The 19,018-nt window shown below is 38.4% G+C and overlaps 1 protein-coding gene across 3 annotated transcripts in view; it reads left to right on the plus strand.

The window, feature by feature from the left end:
* The window catches only part of TPK1 (thiamin pyrophosphokinase 1), a 309,296-nt gene that overhangs the window by 70,517 nt on the left and 219,761 nt on the right, over nt 1–19,018 (plus strand). For all 3 annotated transcript variants that reach the window (XM_079151092.1, XM_079151091.1, XM_079151093.1), the window contains exon 2: nt 2,449–2,520. In XM_079151092.1, coding sequence (XP_079007218.1) covers nt 2,449–2,520 — 72 coding nt within the window. The remainder of the gene's footprint in view (nt 1–2,448; nt 2,521–19,018) is intronic.

Consider the following 19,018-nt stretch of genomic DNA (forward strand, 5'->3'; position numbering starts at 1 on the left):
TCAAAATTGTGAACCTTCAGCTGTTTCTTTCAAAGCAGTTGTTTTAAAACAGTCCATATTCCTCTCTAATTCCATATTCTCTCCTCTTATTTCATGTTTACTTTCTTAAAAATAAATAAGCTTCGTGTGCCTCCCTGGTGTGTGTAAGGAATTTCCACGGAAGCATGCCAGACACGGGAAATCACGTAAGGGAATTTATTAAGCAAACAGTGTCTCCCTGCAGGGTAAGAGAGAAAACGAGAGGAAAAGAGAAAGGAAAAGAAAGGGCGCGCGCTAGAGAGAGTGGAAAGCCAGGAGGATAGAGAAAAGTGTGTAGGACAGACAGAAGGAAGGGAAAAGATGGCGGGGAAGCTACAGTAAAACAGTTGAATTCTGCCAGGCTAACGGGACCAATATGGGAGCAGGACACTTGCAAGCTGACTGATGGACCAATAGCTGGCTAGGATGTGCACAGACTGACAAGTGGTGAGGCGGGCAAAATGGCTGTACCTGGTGGGTGGGGGAGCAGCTTTGTACATTACAGTGTGTCTCCGTGTCCCTCAGTCTCGGGCCCCTTTTCCAGCTCGCAGGGCTGGTGTGTGGGGACCCCATGTCTCTGCGGGGCCCTGCAGAGTGGTTTCAGATCAAGAGGGCTCTGTGCTCTGTAGGTGCCTGTCCAAGGAATAAGAGGATGATTTCCTTTCTCTCTTCCTTCGTTCCCCCCATTTGGAGCGAAGGAATGCCTTTATGCTTTTACATTTTGGGAAGAGGCGTCACCCTTTCTTCTTCATCTCCCAAGCGCACACTAACTCCTCAGTCTCTATGGTCTTCACTCCCTCTGTAGATTTTCAGATTTTTCCTGGCGATTTCTGCCCCCTCCATGGGCCTCTTCTCCTCGTTGGGTCCCCTTGACTTCTCTGCTGCTTTCTGTGTTCTTGAGGGCACATTCTCGGCCTGCTCTCCAGGTTCTTCCGCCTTCCTGGTTTTTCCTTCTGCCTGTGACAGTGTGCAAACCACAGTGATTCCGTGCTGCCCTCTCCATGCAGTATGGTGGCAGCTCGCTGGCTCTTACCTTTCCTTTTGCTCTTACCTCCGTAAGGCTGCTTCCCAAACCCACATCAGTGCTTCGTCGGCTTGCTCCTGCGTCTCTCTTAAACACTTCCCGAATGCCTCAACTTAAACTCCTGTCATCTCAAACATCATGTCGAGAATTCGTGGCGTCAGTGTTACCATCCCAGAGTCCTGTCATTAGGGCATTGTTTTTAAAACTTGTCATGGTTGTCACCTTGATGGCTAAGGGTAGCAGTTTCCTGGGGGCTGCTTTCTTTGTCGCTGATGTCTCTTTGTTCAAACTGCTTTTTCTTTGTGGGATCAAGTTCAAAAAAGTACACTTTGCAAAGATTTCTAGATGACAACAGACCTTACTGACTCCTAGCCTTTGAACTCCTGCCATTCTTACTGATCTGCTGATCTAGTACTCCTCCTATACTTGTATTGTATTGTCGAATAAATCATCTTTATTATCTCACATATAGCCTGTAATCTATTCTCAGGGCCTGTTATGTAACTGACACTCAATAATGTTTGCTGTGGATGATGACATATCCTTTTCATCTCCTTATCTTCTTTCATTTCTAGGAGTGAGATTGCTTAAGAAACAATTAATTTTTCTTATCACCAAGCAAACATTTCTTTTCCGTAAATGGAACGGAGGGTGTTTGGACTGAACGGAATGACAGATTTTCAGCAGCCTGATTACCTTTTGCTTTGTGCTCTTTAAAGTCAATTATAAATGGTGTGGGATGATTGTTGGAAAAGTAACTTTTCTCCATCTTTCATAGTCTTTGGAGTGGCACCTAAAACCCGGAATAAAAGAGTCATAGAAAGGCCTCCCAGAACTTTGTAAGAGCACACACGGGGGTTTGCATCGGAAAGTCGGAAAGTCAAAGGTGGGGTAGAGATGGAGGAAGCAAAGAGAGGGGATCCTGTGAGCGGAAGTGCACGCCCAGCAGAACCTCTGCGGTGGGTGGTGGGCACGTAAGGTCGGGATGATAGAGACCCACCTATGGGAGGGCAGTTCTATCAAAGAGGTGGAGAGAGCATGCGGATGAGAATTCCTATCCCCACAGAAGGAAGTTCTCCCAGTCGTTTTTATTGCGAATTGTGTTTATACTAAACTCCTCTGCAGTCCAGGAATATGACAGACACATTGAGTCAAGTAGGTCTTGCTAGCCTGTGAGTCCTCTTGAAACAAAGGTCTGAGGGATCAGCTGTGTTTGAAATGTAGCTCTGTGTACACTGAAAATCTGCCCTAGCAGGGTGTATTTCGAGACCCAGATAGGGGGAAAATCAATCAAACAGAAAACAAAACAAAACAAACAAAAAACAACAACAAACAAAAAAACAACCAAAAATTTCCCAGAATTTCAGTTCACTTACTTATTTTACCTTCTTTTTTTTTTCCTGTAGGAAATTTGAAGTTCTGCCTTGTAATTCTTAATCAGCCTCTGGACAAGTGTTTTCGTCATCTTTGGGAAAAAGGTAATCTTAATTAGCATTTATATTTCTTTGTGTTCTTATTCTGTTTAGGAGTGAATAACATGACTGTTAAGTACCCTGGCACCTCACTGAAACACCAAAAAGTGGAATTTATAAGAAGGTGGTTCAATTATTGAATTGTCAGAAGAATTCACTGTTGCTACTCCATTAGCCTAGATGTGATTCCCAGAGTACAAATCTTCAAGGAGACTGCATTTTAGAACTAGAATGTGGTTGTTAATCCTGAACAATCAATAAGTATTTGTTCATGTGTTAATAACTTTGGGGCCAGTGATAGCAGAAAAGTATCTGCATGCCTTACTTGTCTTGGCATCCCAAGATAAGAGAAGGGCAGCTGATCAGATTTGCAAAATTACAAAAGAAGACCTGAAATCTATTAGGATCTCTATGGATGCTAAGAAATATAGTTACAAATGGGATAGTTTCACAGAATTAATACTTCTGGGACATTTCATGTAAAAATCAGTCCTTGTTAACTATTTATTTACAATATCCTTTGACTTTTATAGGATTAACTCTATGCTAGAAAATAAGATTAAATATCACTTGCTATTTAGAACTCCTGTTCTTCTTCCGTGAAATCATGAGGTTGTTTTTCCCCTCAAAGGAATACTTCTGCTGAGTTTTCAGTGTAAGTTTTAGGCCAAAGTAGCTAGGCAGAAGAATTTGGTTCTTAATTCACTAACACATATCCCTGTTGTTGTTCTTGATCATCTCTTACCATTATAGAACTCTGCAGTATTCCCCAATTCAGATATGGTCTGTTAAAGTGCAAACCTAATATGTTAATAAGCTCATGTCTGTAGGCAGAGGTAGATACCAGAGGGTCTAAATGACCACACATGATACTGTATAAAAACTTGTCCAATAAGATTACAAGGGAAACTCTTGGTATGCTACATGTAGCCAGCTTGTAATTTCATGTCACAATTGTGCTAACATTGCCCTCAGAGCTTGGAAATCATGTAACAGTACTTATTAGTGTGGCATACAGCCTTCAGGTCCTTTTAGGCCTTTATTTCTAGACCTAGTGCACTGATGGTCACATACTTGCTTAGTAATTATAATAAATGAAAGAGTGAATTTAATATGGTTTGAATTGCCAGTAAATACCAAATAAACTGATTAACCACATCCTTTTTGAATCTACATTTATTCTATCAGGTTTTATCTTAGTATTAGGAGAGTGACTTTTATTGCAGATATTAGAAAGAGACAAAATAATTATTGCTACAAACTGTTGGAAATCTTGGATATTGAAAACCACATTAAAAAGACTCATCTCTTTGGGGATTTAAGCTCCCATTTTGCAGGTTTTGTGAAATGATGTTGATATTTGAGCAGACTGAGTTCCTTATTTTTTCTGTAGCGAATTAGATTTGAAAAAGTCTCATGCCTGACATATGCCAACTGATTATTTGATTTGCACAAAAAAAATGAAAGCTCATTCAATCTGTACATGGAGAGAACGCAAAGTACCTCAAGGGTCAGGTGTACTGAAATGGTTAGTTAATTTTCATGTTCGAAATAAACTTTCTTCAGGTTATTGAAATAGGAAGTTCTTTTGTACATCTAGAATAACTCTGGGCTTTCTGGAGTCTTGAGCTGTTGAAAGAGGCAGGCGGATGAGGGTCATGTGACCCTGGTAACAGAAGTGAAGGCTTTGTATTTGAAGGGTTCCATTTGGATTGCTTTCCTTCCAAGTAAAGGCAATAGAGTAGGGAACCTTTGAGCTTGTGTCGTGGATTTTCCCATCAGAAAGAAAGCCCAGGAAAAGCAGTGGGCATCTGGAGAGGATGCTGTGTGCCACAAGAGAGTCAGCGAGGGATAATGGCCGTGGGCTGCTATCCCTGTGGTTCTTTTGCCCATATGAATGACAAAAACCTAGTTGGGCTGTTAAAACAGAAAAATCTGAAAGCTGTTGCATTCCAAGTCTTACAAAATTGAAAAATTAAACCTATGCCTGAGACTTGTGTTAAGTAAGCATTTCCTGAGATTCATTTCAGGCAAAAGCCTGCTTTGAAGGTTTATTTTTCAGTTTACTCCTGCAACATTTAGTTGGTAATAGTTTGGCGTTTAGTTTAAATGCCTAAGGAAGGTGTTCAAGGGTGATTAAAATTTTAGAGGTGTTTAATGTATTTTCCCTTTTATACCTCATGAAATTTTGATGACTTTTCTTGATTAGGAGTCTTGGAATATAACTCTACCTATGCCAGCATTTTGTAGATTCCATTTCATCTGGAGATTATGAAATAAAGTACTTAGGTAGAGAAGTAAAGAAATGGATGGAGAGACGCATAGTTAGTATGTAACTTTTCTGTAAATATCAGGTGTTTGAAATCAGGGCATGGATGTTACTCTTATATTTACTGAACTTTTTTTTTTTTTTTTTTTTTTTTTTTGAGCCAGCCCTTCTATTTCAGTAAATGCTTTTCTCATCTAGGAAAGTGTGAGAAATGAAGATCATAGCAATGCTGTGTTTGAAAGGCTCTGCTTATTTCTTGTTGTAGGTTATTCATTTTCAGTTGGGAACCTCCGAGTCAGTGGTCAGGGGCTCTAAGTACATAACTTTAAAAAACAAAAACAAATAGATGTAACAGATGTACATTTACCTGGAATAGGCGTATATAAATCAATTGTATGTCAGGTTTTCGGAAGCTTGGTTTCATAAAGCATGTTCTCATTTTCAACATGAGTTTTCAGGTTTTCTGTCTTTTCCATATGACCCACTGAACAGTGGCGATCATGTCAATTAGATTATGAATAGATGATCAGATCGTGTTAACATCAGGTACTTATCTACAGTGTGAAACCTTTTAATAATGAGGAAGTATTTTTCTCCCTCAAGATCTTTTGTAATTGTCTTAAGTTTAAGATTATACCAGCATATGGCAACATTCCCTGATTCATTTCTGATAAGACTGAAGTCATAAAATATCTGAGACATCGGACACACCTTATAGGTTAAAAGGAAGTGCAGGTGACATTCATGGATTGAAATATGAGCAAGCTCTGGTTTATAGGATTGTTTGGGGAGGAGAAAAGAAGATGGGAGGGTGGAACATGGGCTTTGCCACCTCCCTGGGGAAAGATGTTTGGAGGAGAGGCTGGTCTCCCTTCTTTCTGTGGCTGTGTTTGCTGCTGATGCTTGGAACAAACTGAATGACGTGGCCTGGGGAAAATCATAGGGCGAAACACTTGTTAGAGCTGGCAGGAGGAAGCTATCGGGGAAGGAATCATTCTATTTTTGAACATGTTCAATAGAACTGAACAGTGTGAGCCCTTTTGTAGGCCTAATGACAGACTCTGTGGAAGTCTTTACACAGTCCTTCCATGCTACCCAGCTATTTTTCATGATGTACTCTTTATAGATTTGCTGATTGTGGCTCCTGGACAGGTAGACTATCACATGCATTTTCGTCATTCAAATGCACCCAGGCAGATCACTTTAGCTGGGAAAATGGTAGGCGTTAGCCTATCTGAATTTTGTTTAGGCTGATCCGGGAAGCATCTGTTCCACTAATGATTAGCTTAGTTGTTACACTTAAGAATCCTGTAGTACAGTAGTTAAGACTTGTCACAGTTTTATTGAGCTACCAAATTGACACCATCGCGTCCCTTTCTGGGCTTAGTGTTTCACAGAACTTATGCTTTGAGCACATTTAAATGAACATTGAGCCAAAGATCTCATGAGCAATTTGCATACTTGGTTCAGGTCCATCAAGCAAAGCAGTTATGGACAAGCTGTAGTGTCTGTAAATAAGGCTGGCAGATAAGACCTGTCCCAGTTGTGCAGAAATATTTGGGGGATGACAAAATGATTGTTTAGTTGTATAAGACATTTTCCCATGTTGTGATGTGAAGTCAGAGACATATTCTATTTGATTCCTGAAATGATGGCCCTTTTCATTGAATTAGATCTTTAACCATTCTGGATGTTATAATACAAGTATTGTGAGATCTTAAGAAATCCTGCGTTACTTTGTTTCCAAGGATCCACTTAAATGAGGTGGAATGACATAACCTTTGTGTTTAAGGTCATTTCTGATGATTTCTTTTATCACAATTAAGCAGTATCCCTTTTTAAAGTTTACTTCATCGACAAGTTTTTTACATAATCTACCACCATGTTTTCAACAAATTAGTACCTTCCTCAGATTATCTCTTTTATTTATCCATTCATTTGTTCAGCATTCATTAATTAATAACTTCTGTGCACCTACTAAACAGTGGCCAAGATATAGACGGTGTTTACCGCATGGCAGGTAATGTTCTAAGAGCTTTGCATGTTTAATGTCATCCTTTATCAACCCCATGCAATAAATACTGTATTATTTTCATTTCAAAGAGAGGAAGTGTGATATAGTGAAGTTTAAATGCCCTGTTAAAATTCATACACAAATGAATAAATGAACAAGTGAGGACTTTAAACTCAAGTAGATGATTCCAGTAGTCTAAGTACTTGTGCAGTGTGTTCTAGGTACGTTCAGGGATGTCAATGCATTGGGAAGGCTTATGTGTTAAAACCCTTGGTATATTGAGTCAGCAAACTTCCCTTGCAAAAGGCCAGGTACTGGATATTTTTGGTTGTGCAGGCTATGTGTTCTTCAGCTCTGCTCTTGGTAAAAGCAGCCTTAGGGAACCAAGAATTAGTGTGGTTGTGTTCCAAAAACAATGAGTTTGCAAAAATAGGTACACGATTGGATTTGGACCATAGTATATAGTTTGATGGCCTTCTTTTTTCTAGTTTTTTAAGCTACCAGCTATCAGCTAGCACTTCTAACCTTGGCTTTGGATCTCTTGGAAAACAGTTCCATCTCCAGTGTTCTGAGATCATACATTTCCCTGACTGGTGAATTTCTTATCATCAGCCTCCTGTTCTCTTATGCTCACTAATTCTACCTTTTGCAGGCACAAACGCTCATCGTCCTCTCTTTCACAGTGTATAGTTATAGCTCTCTGCTTCATTCTGGACCATATTTTAGTGACAACATGTTTTTGATGGTGATTTCCTGTTGTCTCACTTCTCTGTCTTTTCTGGCACATAAATAATCATCCTGAACCATCTCTGTTATGGTTTAGATGAGGTGAGGTGTCCCCCAAAAGCTCATGTGTGAGAACTACAAGAATGATTAGATTATGAGAGGGGTAACCTCTTCGGTGGGCGGGAGGAAGTGTGTCATGGGGGTGTGACTCTGGGGTTTATATTTTGTCTCCGGTGAGCAGAGCTCTCTCTGCTTTCTGATTGCCATGTGCCGACTGCTTGCCTTGGGCACACCCTTCCACCATGATGTTCTGCCTCACCTTGGCTCCGGAGCTATGGGGTTGGCTGATGATGGACTGAAACTCTGAAACCATGAGCCCAAGTACATTTTTCCTCTTCTACATTGTTCTTGTCAGGTTTTTTGGTCTCAGTGACAAAAAAACTAACTAAAACAATCTCTTTACTTTCTTATCTGTTCACATTTATAAACAGGGTTCTTACCAGGTTCGCTAGGGGAAGTCATGGTATGGTGCCAGCAGAGTCTGCCATAGGTTCAATGTTTATTAACAATCAGACCCTCAGTGCTGTATCACTATTTATCTCTTGTGTATTTTTCATAGCAGATATAATTAGGGCGAGCTTTGATCCATCTGTTTGAGAGAATGAAGTGTTTTATTACAGTACAGATTTACCAAATAAGCGTCTTGCTTCAAAGCCTCTCAAACTGACTTACCAAGGATATTGGCCCTGTTTTACAGAAAAGAGGGTCAGAATCCAATGAGAGCTTTCCCCTCATCCCCAGTGTCCATTACCACACTCTCATCCTCCAGCTTTCTCCCTGTGTGTAGCTACTTCTGCCTCAGTGTGGCCTCTCTCTCCTCCTTCCCTCTCTCCTCCTTCCCGTGGCGATCTTTTGGTCTCCTTTCCTGCCACTTTTTCCTCTGACAATAACTGGTCACACATGTTCTCAGGTATCCATGCAGGCATTCTATAATTTGTCCTGGACTATTCCTTAATTGATATTAATATAAATTTTTTGTCTGACTTATTTTTAAAATGGTATGCATAATCATCCAAGGCTTCTCCATTGTTATTTTAATTTGTTTCTAAAAACATTATAAATAATGTAGAGGTATTATAATAAATGTTAGTAACAGTTTCAATTACATGGTGCTCAATGACCACCTCTAGTTTTTTTTCATTAAACTAAAATGAGGAGTAATAACAAACGTATGAAGGATTGAAGATCAGCATTGGAAATATATCTGAGCTGACATCATCAGTTACAATTATTAATGTAAATATCACCTGCTCCTTGTTCAGAACTAAGAATGTAATGTGGTTCCTGACTGTTTTTAAGCCATGGATTGTTACTATTGATAACTCAAGGAGTCAATTGAATGGGGTGTGGCCAGTATTCGCAATAGAGCCTGTTGAAAACCAGAAAGCAGTGCTACATGCACAGTAAAGATGAACTATTGTTTCCTAACACACACACACATTTACATATGTGATGAAAAAATGTATTTCTTTCTGTAGCTCATGACTGATCATGGCCAAGTTTGCCAAGTTAATGGCAACAGTTGTTCCTGTATGTCAAGTGCCTGTCACTCTGCAGGCGCACTCTACGTGCAAGTTTGAATGCACTCACCACAATTGTCCTGTGGGATTATTATTATAATGATCCTTATTCTATAATGAGGTGGTCGAGGCAACTGAATGCAGGTCTGTCTGCTTCGGAGCTTCTTGAGCTCCTGGGGCTTTCTTACAAGGATGCTTTCTCCCTTTCACAGGGGTAAGAGGCTTCCCTGGCAAAGGGGAAGCTAAGTGTGTTTCATGGAAACACCATTAATGTGTAGGAAACTGGGTCCTTGTCTGCCCGTTCAGTGGGGATCTTGTGAACATTGCTCCTAGCAATAGCTTTACTTTTACACAGATTGTTTTCCTATCTAATAGATCATTAGTTCCAGAACTTGTTTGTGGAGGAATGGTCCAAAGAGTCTGAGTTTCTTTTCTATTAAATGCTTTTGTCATAGCTAACAGAAAGCAAACATTTGAGAACAATAAAAAACAATCTGAGTAGACATATTTCTAATCTTTTATTTTAGAGTAAGTGCAGTGAGTGAATCTCAAATGAACTAGCTGGCATGAAACTCTATTTCGCATAGTCACATATGGGCATGTAGTATTTTTCTTGTGACATTTTATGGTCTTATGCCTGTTTGTTTTGCTTTAGCAACCACCATGTCATAGGACATTTAGAGAATTTATGCCCAGATCTCAAGAACTTTATATTTGAAATGCATTTGTAAATCTTAAACTTCCAATTCTATGGCACTTAGTATGAATTGTTTTACTGAATATTCTAAAAAGAAAGTCATTTTTACATAGCATGTTACACAGTATTGCAGTTTGGATTATTTTATTTTTTTATACATTGATTTTTGAGCATCTATGTCAAGCTGTGTACCGAGTCTGGAGACAGCATGGGGAGGATAGCACAGGCCTTGCCACTAAGGGATTTCCACTGCAGGGTGGCCCTACTTGTCCACTGCATGCATTCTGGTTCCTCTGCAGAGCCAAGTGTGTTAGGTACAAGGCTTCTGCTCTTCTCTGTTTAAGAGCATGACCTCCAAATTCCTCTTCCTTCATAAGCCTGGTGCCCCGTGTTCTTGTAGGCAGTCTCCTCTCCTTAGTGCTTTGCAGCTCTGATCAGTTACTTGTAGACTGAATCGACCCACTAGAATCACTAGTATAACCTGGGACTGATATTGGCCCCCTTTATTTACAGAAGACATTTCTCTGACTTTAGAAAAGAGTGGAAATACCTCATCAGTTGCGTATTAATTCAACTGTTAAATTAGAATTTAGGAAATCAATTTTGGACACCCAAAACATATTTAGAATAAAGTATTGACTAAGTAGATTATTGTGTACATTTAAATAAATTCATTCATCTCGAGTTATTTTGGGCATCAATCTGTTGCCCTGTACATAGATGAGCAGATTTTGCTTTTCTTGTAAAACATCAATTAGGAGGATTTACTGATTTACTCAGGACCATCGTGAACTTGGTGTACCTATTCTGTACGTCATTGCTCATTCAGGCCAACCTGCTCCTTTGTGGGGGGCGGGGGGGGTGCTCAGATTGCATTGTGGCCGCCAGACCCACTCCACAAGATCTGATCTTAGAGCAAATAAGAGATTACATATTTCATCCCTGCAATCTCCATGAATCCTGATATACACCTAGAGAAAGGAGTATGTTTTAGACGTGGGCACAGGAGCTTTTGGACAGATTTATATGTTTTTCTTGAGAAAGATGGCACCCATGTGTACTGTTGTTTGTTTTCATGGTTTTGTATTTTTGACATGGGAACAAACATATAGTTCTTTACTAAAAAATATTTAAGACATGTTACTTCCTTTTGAATATTTTCATTAGAACATAACTTGCCTTTCCCCCCAACGATTATCAGGTTAATACAAAAATAAATAAAAATGCTTGGCTGGGTTTTATGATATGAGTAGACTCATTGGGGTTTCCATTGTGGAAAAAAATTCACCATGCTATTTAAGGATGAGAATGAAGTGGGTCAGTGAACCCGCCTAGACACACCTGCCAAACCCTACCACCCTGTAAAGGCCAGCATCTCCCTCCCCTTTTCCCTTTCTGTCTTCCCGTTCAACTGGGACAGGGAAAGGTGGGAAATATCTGTGGTGTTTGCTCTTTTTTCTGAAGAATGTGTAGGTTAATTAAAGAATGAATGAATGTAGCATTAGGAAATACTTTATTTATTTTTTAATCCGTAAGTTGAAATTCATCTATTCTACATATACATGTTTAATGGGTAAAACACATTCCAAAGTTATCTCAGAAGTTAATTAAAAAATAATAGAATCACCTAGAGTATTTTAGTTTTTGAATTTATGATAGGGCCTCTAAGGGAAATTTGTTCTGTGATTTTTACTTTGAAGATTGATGTGTCCAAAATGTACCTTATTCCCCTGTTGTTTTCTCTTTAAGAGCACAGTCCTGTGCAACAGTGGTGTGTTGGGCCTTCAAGAAATTTTTGGAAGTTTAAGAGGAGACTGTAGGGGATAAATGGGGACAGTGAATTTTTTCAGTGATTTTGCCAACATTTGGTTGTGTTTAAAAAAGTACTGGTAGACCGGGGATGTAGTTCAGTGGTAGAGTGCTTGCCTAGCATGCATGAGGCCTTGTGTTCAATCACGAGCAACACACACACACACACAAAGTACTGATAATTCCATATTTAAAATATGTGTATCACCACCAACATGGATCATTCATTAGACAAATATTATTGAATATATTCCGAAACTAGTTATACATCTAAGCCAGTCTTTTTTCTTCGTGATTACTGTGTACATCTTGTTTATAATGATGCATTTTGTAATGCAGTCCCCTTCCTGGGGTTTCAGTGGCTGTTGATCATGATTCATTGCATTGTGCATTCTTCACGTTCCACAGTGCTTGGATATACTGCTGGGATAACAGCAGGGGAATCATCTGGTACTATTCCAAAGCAGGCTGGACTTTTCATCTTAGAGGACAAAAGATAAATATAAATTGAAAGGAAGAGGAATAGGGATCTGAGTTACCAACAAAAGCAAATTGAGGATCTTGAGAAATAACAAATATGGAAACTTGAGCAATCATATTTATTCAACCTAATAGATTTGGCTGATTTTACTTGTCCATATGGTTTATCCATGCCCACGGGCTTATGGTTGCCAGATGCTTTCTTGCTTTGATTTTGTAGGAAGGTCTGTTAGTTTCATTTCCCCTTTTATTACATTAACCTCAATTACTACTGATTCAAAAGATCTTCATGAGACAGTATGTTCCATCACATCATTCAAAAGGCCTCTGAGTACTACATTCCTAAACTCCTGCTGGTCAAATAAAGTAACATTTCTTATTGCTGGAGGTGAAATAGGAATCTTTGACAATATTATAAATGGAACACTGTTTCTAGTTTTTATGGGAAACTGTTAGTAGAATTCCTCATAACAATATTCTCCGCTTGCACCCTTTTATATCTTGTCTCACAAAACAAACCAAAAACGTAATACATTGATGCCACAGGTTAGTCTAAGACTAGTTTTCTTGCACCAATGATAGCAAAATTCTGTGTGTGCTTTATAACTTCCTCATATTTCTGTAAAGTGGTGAATTGTTGATCTTCTCAAAGTTCAACAACAAATCTAGGTAGATCTGATTTCTAGTTTTAAAGCAGCAGCTCTTCTTTCCTCCAGGGGAAAAAATGGAGAGTATACGCAAACCTTTTTTAATAGGAAGTGACTGTTTTCATGCTTAACAGAATTAAAGACTGTAGCTGCATTACTCTACATATGTCTAGTTAAATGGGGTGTAGAAATGGTGTTGAGGTTCTCCTTGTAGCAAACTATTTTCATATCACATTGAACATCTGTTAAGTTTCCATAAGGATGCGACTCTGTTCTAGGGATGCTGGTGTGTAGTACGGTGACATCCTCTGCCCTTGCACAGTAATTGCAGGCATTGCTTCTCTTTTACATTAATTCACTTTGACAAAAATTGGGGTTGTGATATGAATCTTTGTATTTTATTCTTTATTAGGCACATCTGGCATTTAAATGTCTGCTTCCCAGTAGGAGGAAGATTAGGCTGCCCAGTACCTGTGTTCCTGGTTCTGAGGCATCTTGATTACTGTGTATCTTACTGCCAAAGCATACACTTTACTTTTCTCCTCACCCTCCTTTTAGATGTCATAAATCATAAATGTCAAACTCCCACTCAGTATGAAGAAACTTGGTAAAGAGTCAGTCCATTTTCTTATATTTATTCTATCTCTACACTAATGAGACCTCATATTCTGAGTGCTGACCTTGGTATTTGACAATCTTTTGCTGTCAAAGTGGTCTCAATTATATTTTCTATATGATGCTTATTATGTCAGAAGGATTCACTAATTATTTTTAATGAAGACTTTGGTACTTGTTAAATACTGTGTGAAGAAGCTGAAAGTGCATATTTCTATTTCAATGTGCCAGTAACAATGTGTTAGCATTTCAACTTTATTATTTATGTGAAATGTATTTTCCTCAGTGCCAAGCATTTTGTATCCCTTTTTTTTTTTCTTATTTTTATTTTTACACACTGGTTTTGATTCATTTTGAACAGTCTTACCATCACATTATTGATGGTGTCTTCTTTCCTCAAGATGTTGGGAAATAGTTTGATGTATTCTTCTCTCTGATTTTTTTTCGAACACTAATTGTAATAATTTGAACTGCTTTCTTTTTCAGTTTTTAATTAAAATTAAAAGATAGTTGTTAATTGTAGTTCATGGAGAGTGTCACTTTCATAAATCTGAGGAGTATCTCAAATAAAAGCCAAAATCATAAGTAGTTAATTAAACTGTTCTTTTAGTTTAATGAACGATGACTACTTGGCTCCATAACTTATTCTAAGGCAATCTTATAGGAAATATGTCAGTAAAATGAAAGAGGGAAAGTTAAAGGGAAGTGGCAAGGTGTGTAGAGCTGTGGAAAGAACTCTGTGACCCTGAATGGGCTTAGACAGTACACGGAAGAAAACCCCTCAAGTTTTCGTCATTGCCTGTGCTTTCTTCTTCTGTCTTGAATCATGATTTTTGAAGTGTCTGTAGCCTTAGTATTATAGTGTATCTGTTTAGAAAACCTCAGTATTGGAAATATTTTTGCATAATTTTGAGATTTCCCCATAAGGGACATCAGTAGATTCCCCAAGAGGGTGAGGAATAGTTTGATATGTTCTTGGAGGATAGACATCCCTCCCCACCCAACCCTTATTCTCTACGGACTGGGGAATACTTCCACAAGCCTCTTACCTGGCACGTTTGAAGCCATCTTCCCCTTTACTTCTGCTTATCTTCCCCACTTCTTTCACTTTTTATTTTTTGAAATCATTCTTTTCTCTTTCTAAGCTCCCGGTGCCACTTTGGTCACTTTTGAAAATGTAGTCCTTGTTTTGAGTCTTTTCCACCAAGTCCTACCCGTGTCTGTGAACGAAATGCTGGGTACTAGAATGAAATAAGTGGAGGGAGGGGTTCAAGAGGTGTACTCGTGGGGCCGATGGTGATGGATGGAATCTGCAGCTCCTGCTTCCTTGTGACGCTCTGCTGAGACTGCTCGCCATCTTGGTTTGCTTCAGGATGCTTTGAAGTGGAATACCACCTAGTTCTGATTAAGTTTTACTCATCTAAGACATGAGAGTTCTGTAATTAGACTTCACCTTGAGGTTTACTACAAACTCTCAAATTCTGATGAGATTGAACTTTTAATCTCTCAAATCAATCTCTTACTGATTGATGTTTTGTACCTAGTAGTTTTTGATCCTCCAGAAATGACAGATGAGTGATGAAGATAAAATTTTCCAGTTGAATCTTGTAAAATGTTTACGGATTTTTTCTTTCCCTGCACCAAGCCCCACTCGTTTCTGCTTCCAGCCAGAAGTAAGCCTGCCCAATGCCGTCATATGTACACTTTGCTGTTACCTTAATTTCATGAAGACAGTCCATCTGAAGGTGGTCCTGATTGATGTAGTATTGCCTAAGACCAGGTGGTTATTATACTTCATTGATTAATTGAGTGCTTTCCTTGCCTTTATTTCATTTGATTCTTCTAAATAGCACATTATTTTTTTCAGCTTTGGTACCATAATAAAACTGAGACATAAAATAAAATAAACCAAGACATTTTTACCACTTGTTTTCACCTTCTTACAACATCAATAAATGTGTTTTTTTTTTTTTTTTTTAAACTTATGGAATTGACTGATTTTTTAAATTAGGTTTTCCAAAATTTGCTTGATTCTTTCTCATGCAGTACCACTGGTATTTGGAACAATTAAAATCTTATTTGGGCATCATAAATGATATACGGGATGATCATAGTACTTTTAATTATTAAAGGAGGTATTAGAAGCTCTTTTAACCAATAAAAACAATAAACTGGTAACTATACTATTAATAAAGGAAATTAAATAATTGGAAAGTATATTTTATTCATGAATATTTATCATATTTATTTAAGTATATAGACTTGGAATACCAACAATGGAAGGAAAATACAAATATTTCTCAATTTGCCAGGACAACAACAAAAAGAAAATTGCCACATCTGAATGGGTTAAGAACCGTTTTCTAATTCCGTAAAAATTCATTTCTCTTTAATTTCCCAGGGTAATGGGATTTTTTTCTGTATGGATTTTATAAGGATGAATTTAATGATGTTCTTTTGAGCTTTTGGAGGTAAGCATTATAAAGTAGCAAATAAAATAAAGATTGAAGTTTTAAGATATTTAAATTCACTAGCACTGCAGAGACTGAGATAATAAACAAAAATCAAGTTTTTAAGTGGACACATTGATATGAGAAATGAATGCTACAGTTATTTTTCCAAGATTTTTGTTGGTAGTATATAGTAGTACATTTTAAACTATGTGCCCCCCCCCCCCCCCCCGTCACCTATCTTTTGCTTTATAACAGTGCATAGAAACAGTGAGAGATAATTTTAATTAAACAGTCTAGAAGTTTGTCATGGGGCATTACATTTCTTAGAAGTGTTTTAGTTATTAACTTTTAAAATACGATTAGGATTAAGATTTGGTTGTTTTCAAATAACAACCAAATAGCTGAATTAATGTCAGCTCTGTTATTCTGGATCTGGAACATTCTCTCCACTGGGGATTTCAATTGATGTCTCTTCCCCAGAGCATTTGAGCCCATCTTGTCTTCCTCCCAATTGTGAACTTATTGCCTTTGTTCTTTGTAAAACTCACTCTTGGAAGCCATCCTTGTGCCGTTTTGTTTTTAAACCTTATGAGTGTGACGGACTACTGTCAATTTTTTATTAGCAGGTCTTCCATGTTGCTCTCCTTTCCTAGTCCAGATGATCTCATCTCAGTACAAGTCCTGCCCTGTTCTCCTGCAGTTGTTCTTTGAATTCCCTGGAGGCTCTGGCTATTTTCCATTTATGTCTGTGCTGCACACCATCTGTAGAGTCCTTGGCAAAGGTTCTCATTCTTCCTGCCCAGAGGTTTTGAAGGTGTCAGCATTCTACAGACTTGAAGGTGCTTTGTGGTCGATATTCAACATAGCTTTGCCAGCCTTGGTCTCTTTTGTCTGCACAGTGGGAAACTTGGCTTCCTGCAGGCCAGGCCTTGGCTGCTGTCTTTGTGTCAGGGCCGAGTGTAGCACTTGCATGTTGGGACTCGTCAAGGAGACTCTGTTGAAGGAGAAGGTCTTGGTTACTTGATCCCTTATGTTTGTGCCTGCCTACCTTCCCTTCTGTCAGTCAGTGCACCTGTCTGCTTCTGTTTATGCCCACTTGTTTACTCTCATGTCATTCCTCCCGGCCATTTGAGGACAGTTAGTCTGATGTCTGCTGGCTCCTTTAACTTGGCCCCCTTTTTGGTAGGCATGTAAACCTAATCTTTTTTTGTTATTTTTCTTCAGTTTCTACTTTTCTTCTTGAGTTCCAAGTTTTCTATGATCAGTTCTCTTCATAGAACATCACTGTCCTGCTGCTTGAGTCTCTGACAGCAGGGAGTGCTGCATATTTATCTCAAGGAAAAGTATCCAGGAATTTCAGTGCAAAGCAGATGAACTCTGCATTTTGTGTATTTTTGTTTTTCTGACTAGCATGCTTGCGGTGGACGTGACATTGAGTTTTCATTCAAATGAATTTTTTACAAGTTGTTTTGCAGTGAACTGCTTCCAGGTGGTGGCTGCATGCCATAGCCCTGTGGTTTGACAAGTAACTTTTCTAATCTAGTAAAACTTCTACTGAGTGAACCATACGTTCCATGTTAATAGCCAGAGTTTAAAAATTATTCTAGTAAAACTTTTGAATAAACTGAAAGATTCCATATGTCAATATCTAGTATCTTAATAAAAATTATGCAAAGAATTATATAGTTAATTTAAACATTATTTTCAGAGAACATTTAAAGACAACATTTTGTGCTTCTAACGATGCTGCCAAGAAGGTGAAAAGACAACCCATAGAATGGGAACAAATATGTGCTAATTATAAATCTGATAAGTACTTTTATCTAGAGTAGCTAAAGAATGCTTATAAATCAATAAGAAAATGATCCAGTTAAAAATGGGCATAGAATCTGAATAGACATTTTCCAAGGAAGATGTAAAAGTGATGGATAAGCACAAGAAAGAATGGATGGAGTCAAATATTCAGGTAAGAACAAGTGTTGGGGAGGGTGTGGAGAACTCAGAGCTCATGCACCCGTAGTGGAGTAACTTTGAAGAAGTTCCTAAGATCATTACACAAAGAGACTTGCTTCTAATCCCAGGTGTATACCATGAGTAATGGAGATGCATGTTCACACAAATTTACACATGAATGTCCATATCAGTCTCACTCACAATAGTCAAAAGGTGGAAACCACCCAAATGTCCGGTAATGGATGGTTGGAGAAACCAAATGCAGTGTATCCACACGATGAGCATCACTGTCACCAAGGCAGTGAAGTACCAGTATAAGCTACAGCACTGGTGAACTTTCAGATATTAAGCCAACGACGGGATTCTGGTACAAAAGCCACATATTATGATTCAATACAAATGAAACATCCAGAACAGAAAAATCTTGATGGGAACTATATTGGTGATCACTTGAAAGCCAAGGATGGGAAGTACCAGAAATAGTAAAGGGCAGGGTGACTCTTCATGAAGGTGAAAATGTTCTGAAATTGATTGTGATGATAGTCACCCTCTCTATTTCCATAGGAATTACAAAAAAATAGACATTAAGATATAATTCAGGATCTTCTAATCTTTATTAACAATTTATTATTTGTCTTGGCTGGAGTGTTCACTTTTGTTAAGAAGTTTAATGCATATTAAACTTCAAATACTCTGTCCTCACTTTTCGATAGAGTCATGTGGTATAAACAGCTAGTTCTCAAATTTAGCAAGGATCAGAATTACCTGGAGGACACGTGCGTGGCCCAACATTTTGGATTCAGCAGGTCTGGACTACCCTCAAGAATCTGCATTTCTAAAAGGTTTGTTTGTTTGTTTTAAATAAAACAACGCCTCTGGTGTGGTCTGACAACAAGTGGTTTAGGTCTATGGATATCATTTTATTTTTTAAGCATAGCTTTTCTCAGCATCTGAGATAATGGCCATGGTAGATTTCAATTTTAGCTCTTCTAAAATCTCATTTGGCATCAATTCGGTGAGAACATAGATTTTTTTATTGATGCTCTTTAGTTATATAAAACATTATGATACAAACACATGGAATACAATTTGCTCTATTCAGTCCCCAGCACTCCCCCTTCTGCCTCCCTTCTCTTCCTGCTCCCCAGCCTCTACCCCACTGATTTCGGTAGTCACAAACATATGTAATTCTTTTTCTAGCTTGAGTGTCTTGTGGGTATATTTGGTGTTGAGTTTCCTGTGCTGCATAGATTGGCAATGT

The sequence above is a fragment of the Sciurus vulgaris genome (genome assembly GCF_902686455.1).
Source record: "Sciurus vulgaris genome assembly, chromosome: 8".
NCBI classification, from domain to species: domain Eukaryota; kingdom Metazoa; phylum Chordata; class Mammalia; order Rodentia; family Sciuridae; genus Sciurus; species Sciurus vulgaris.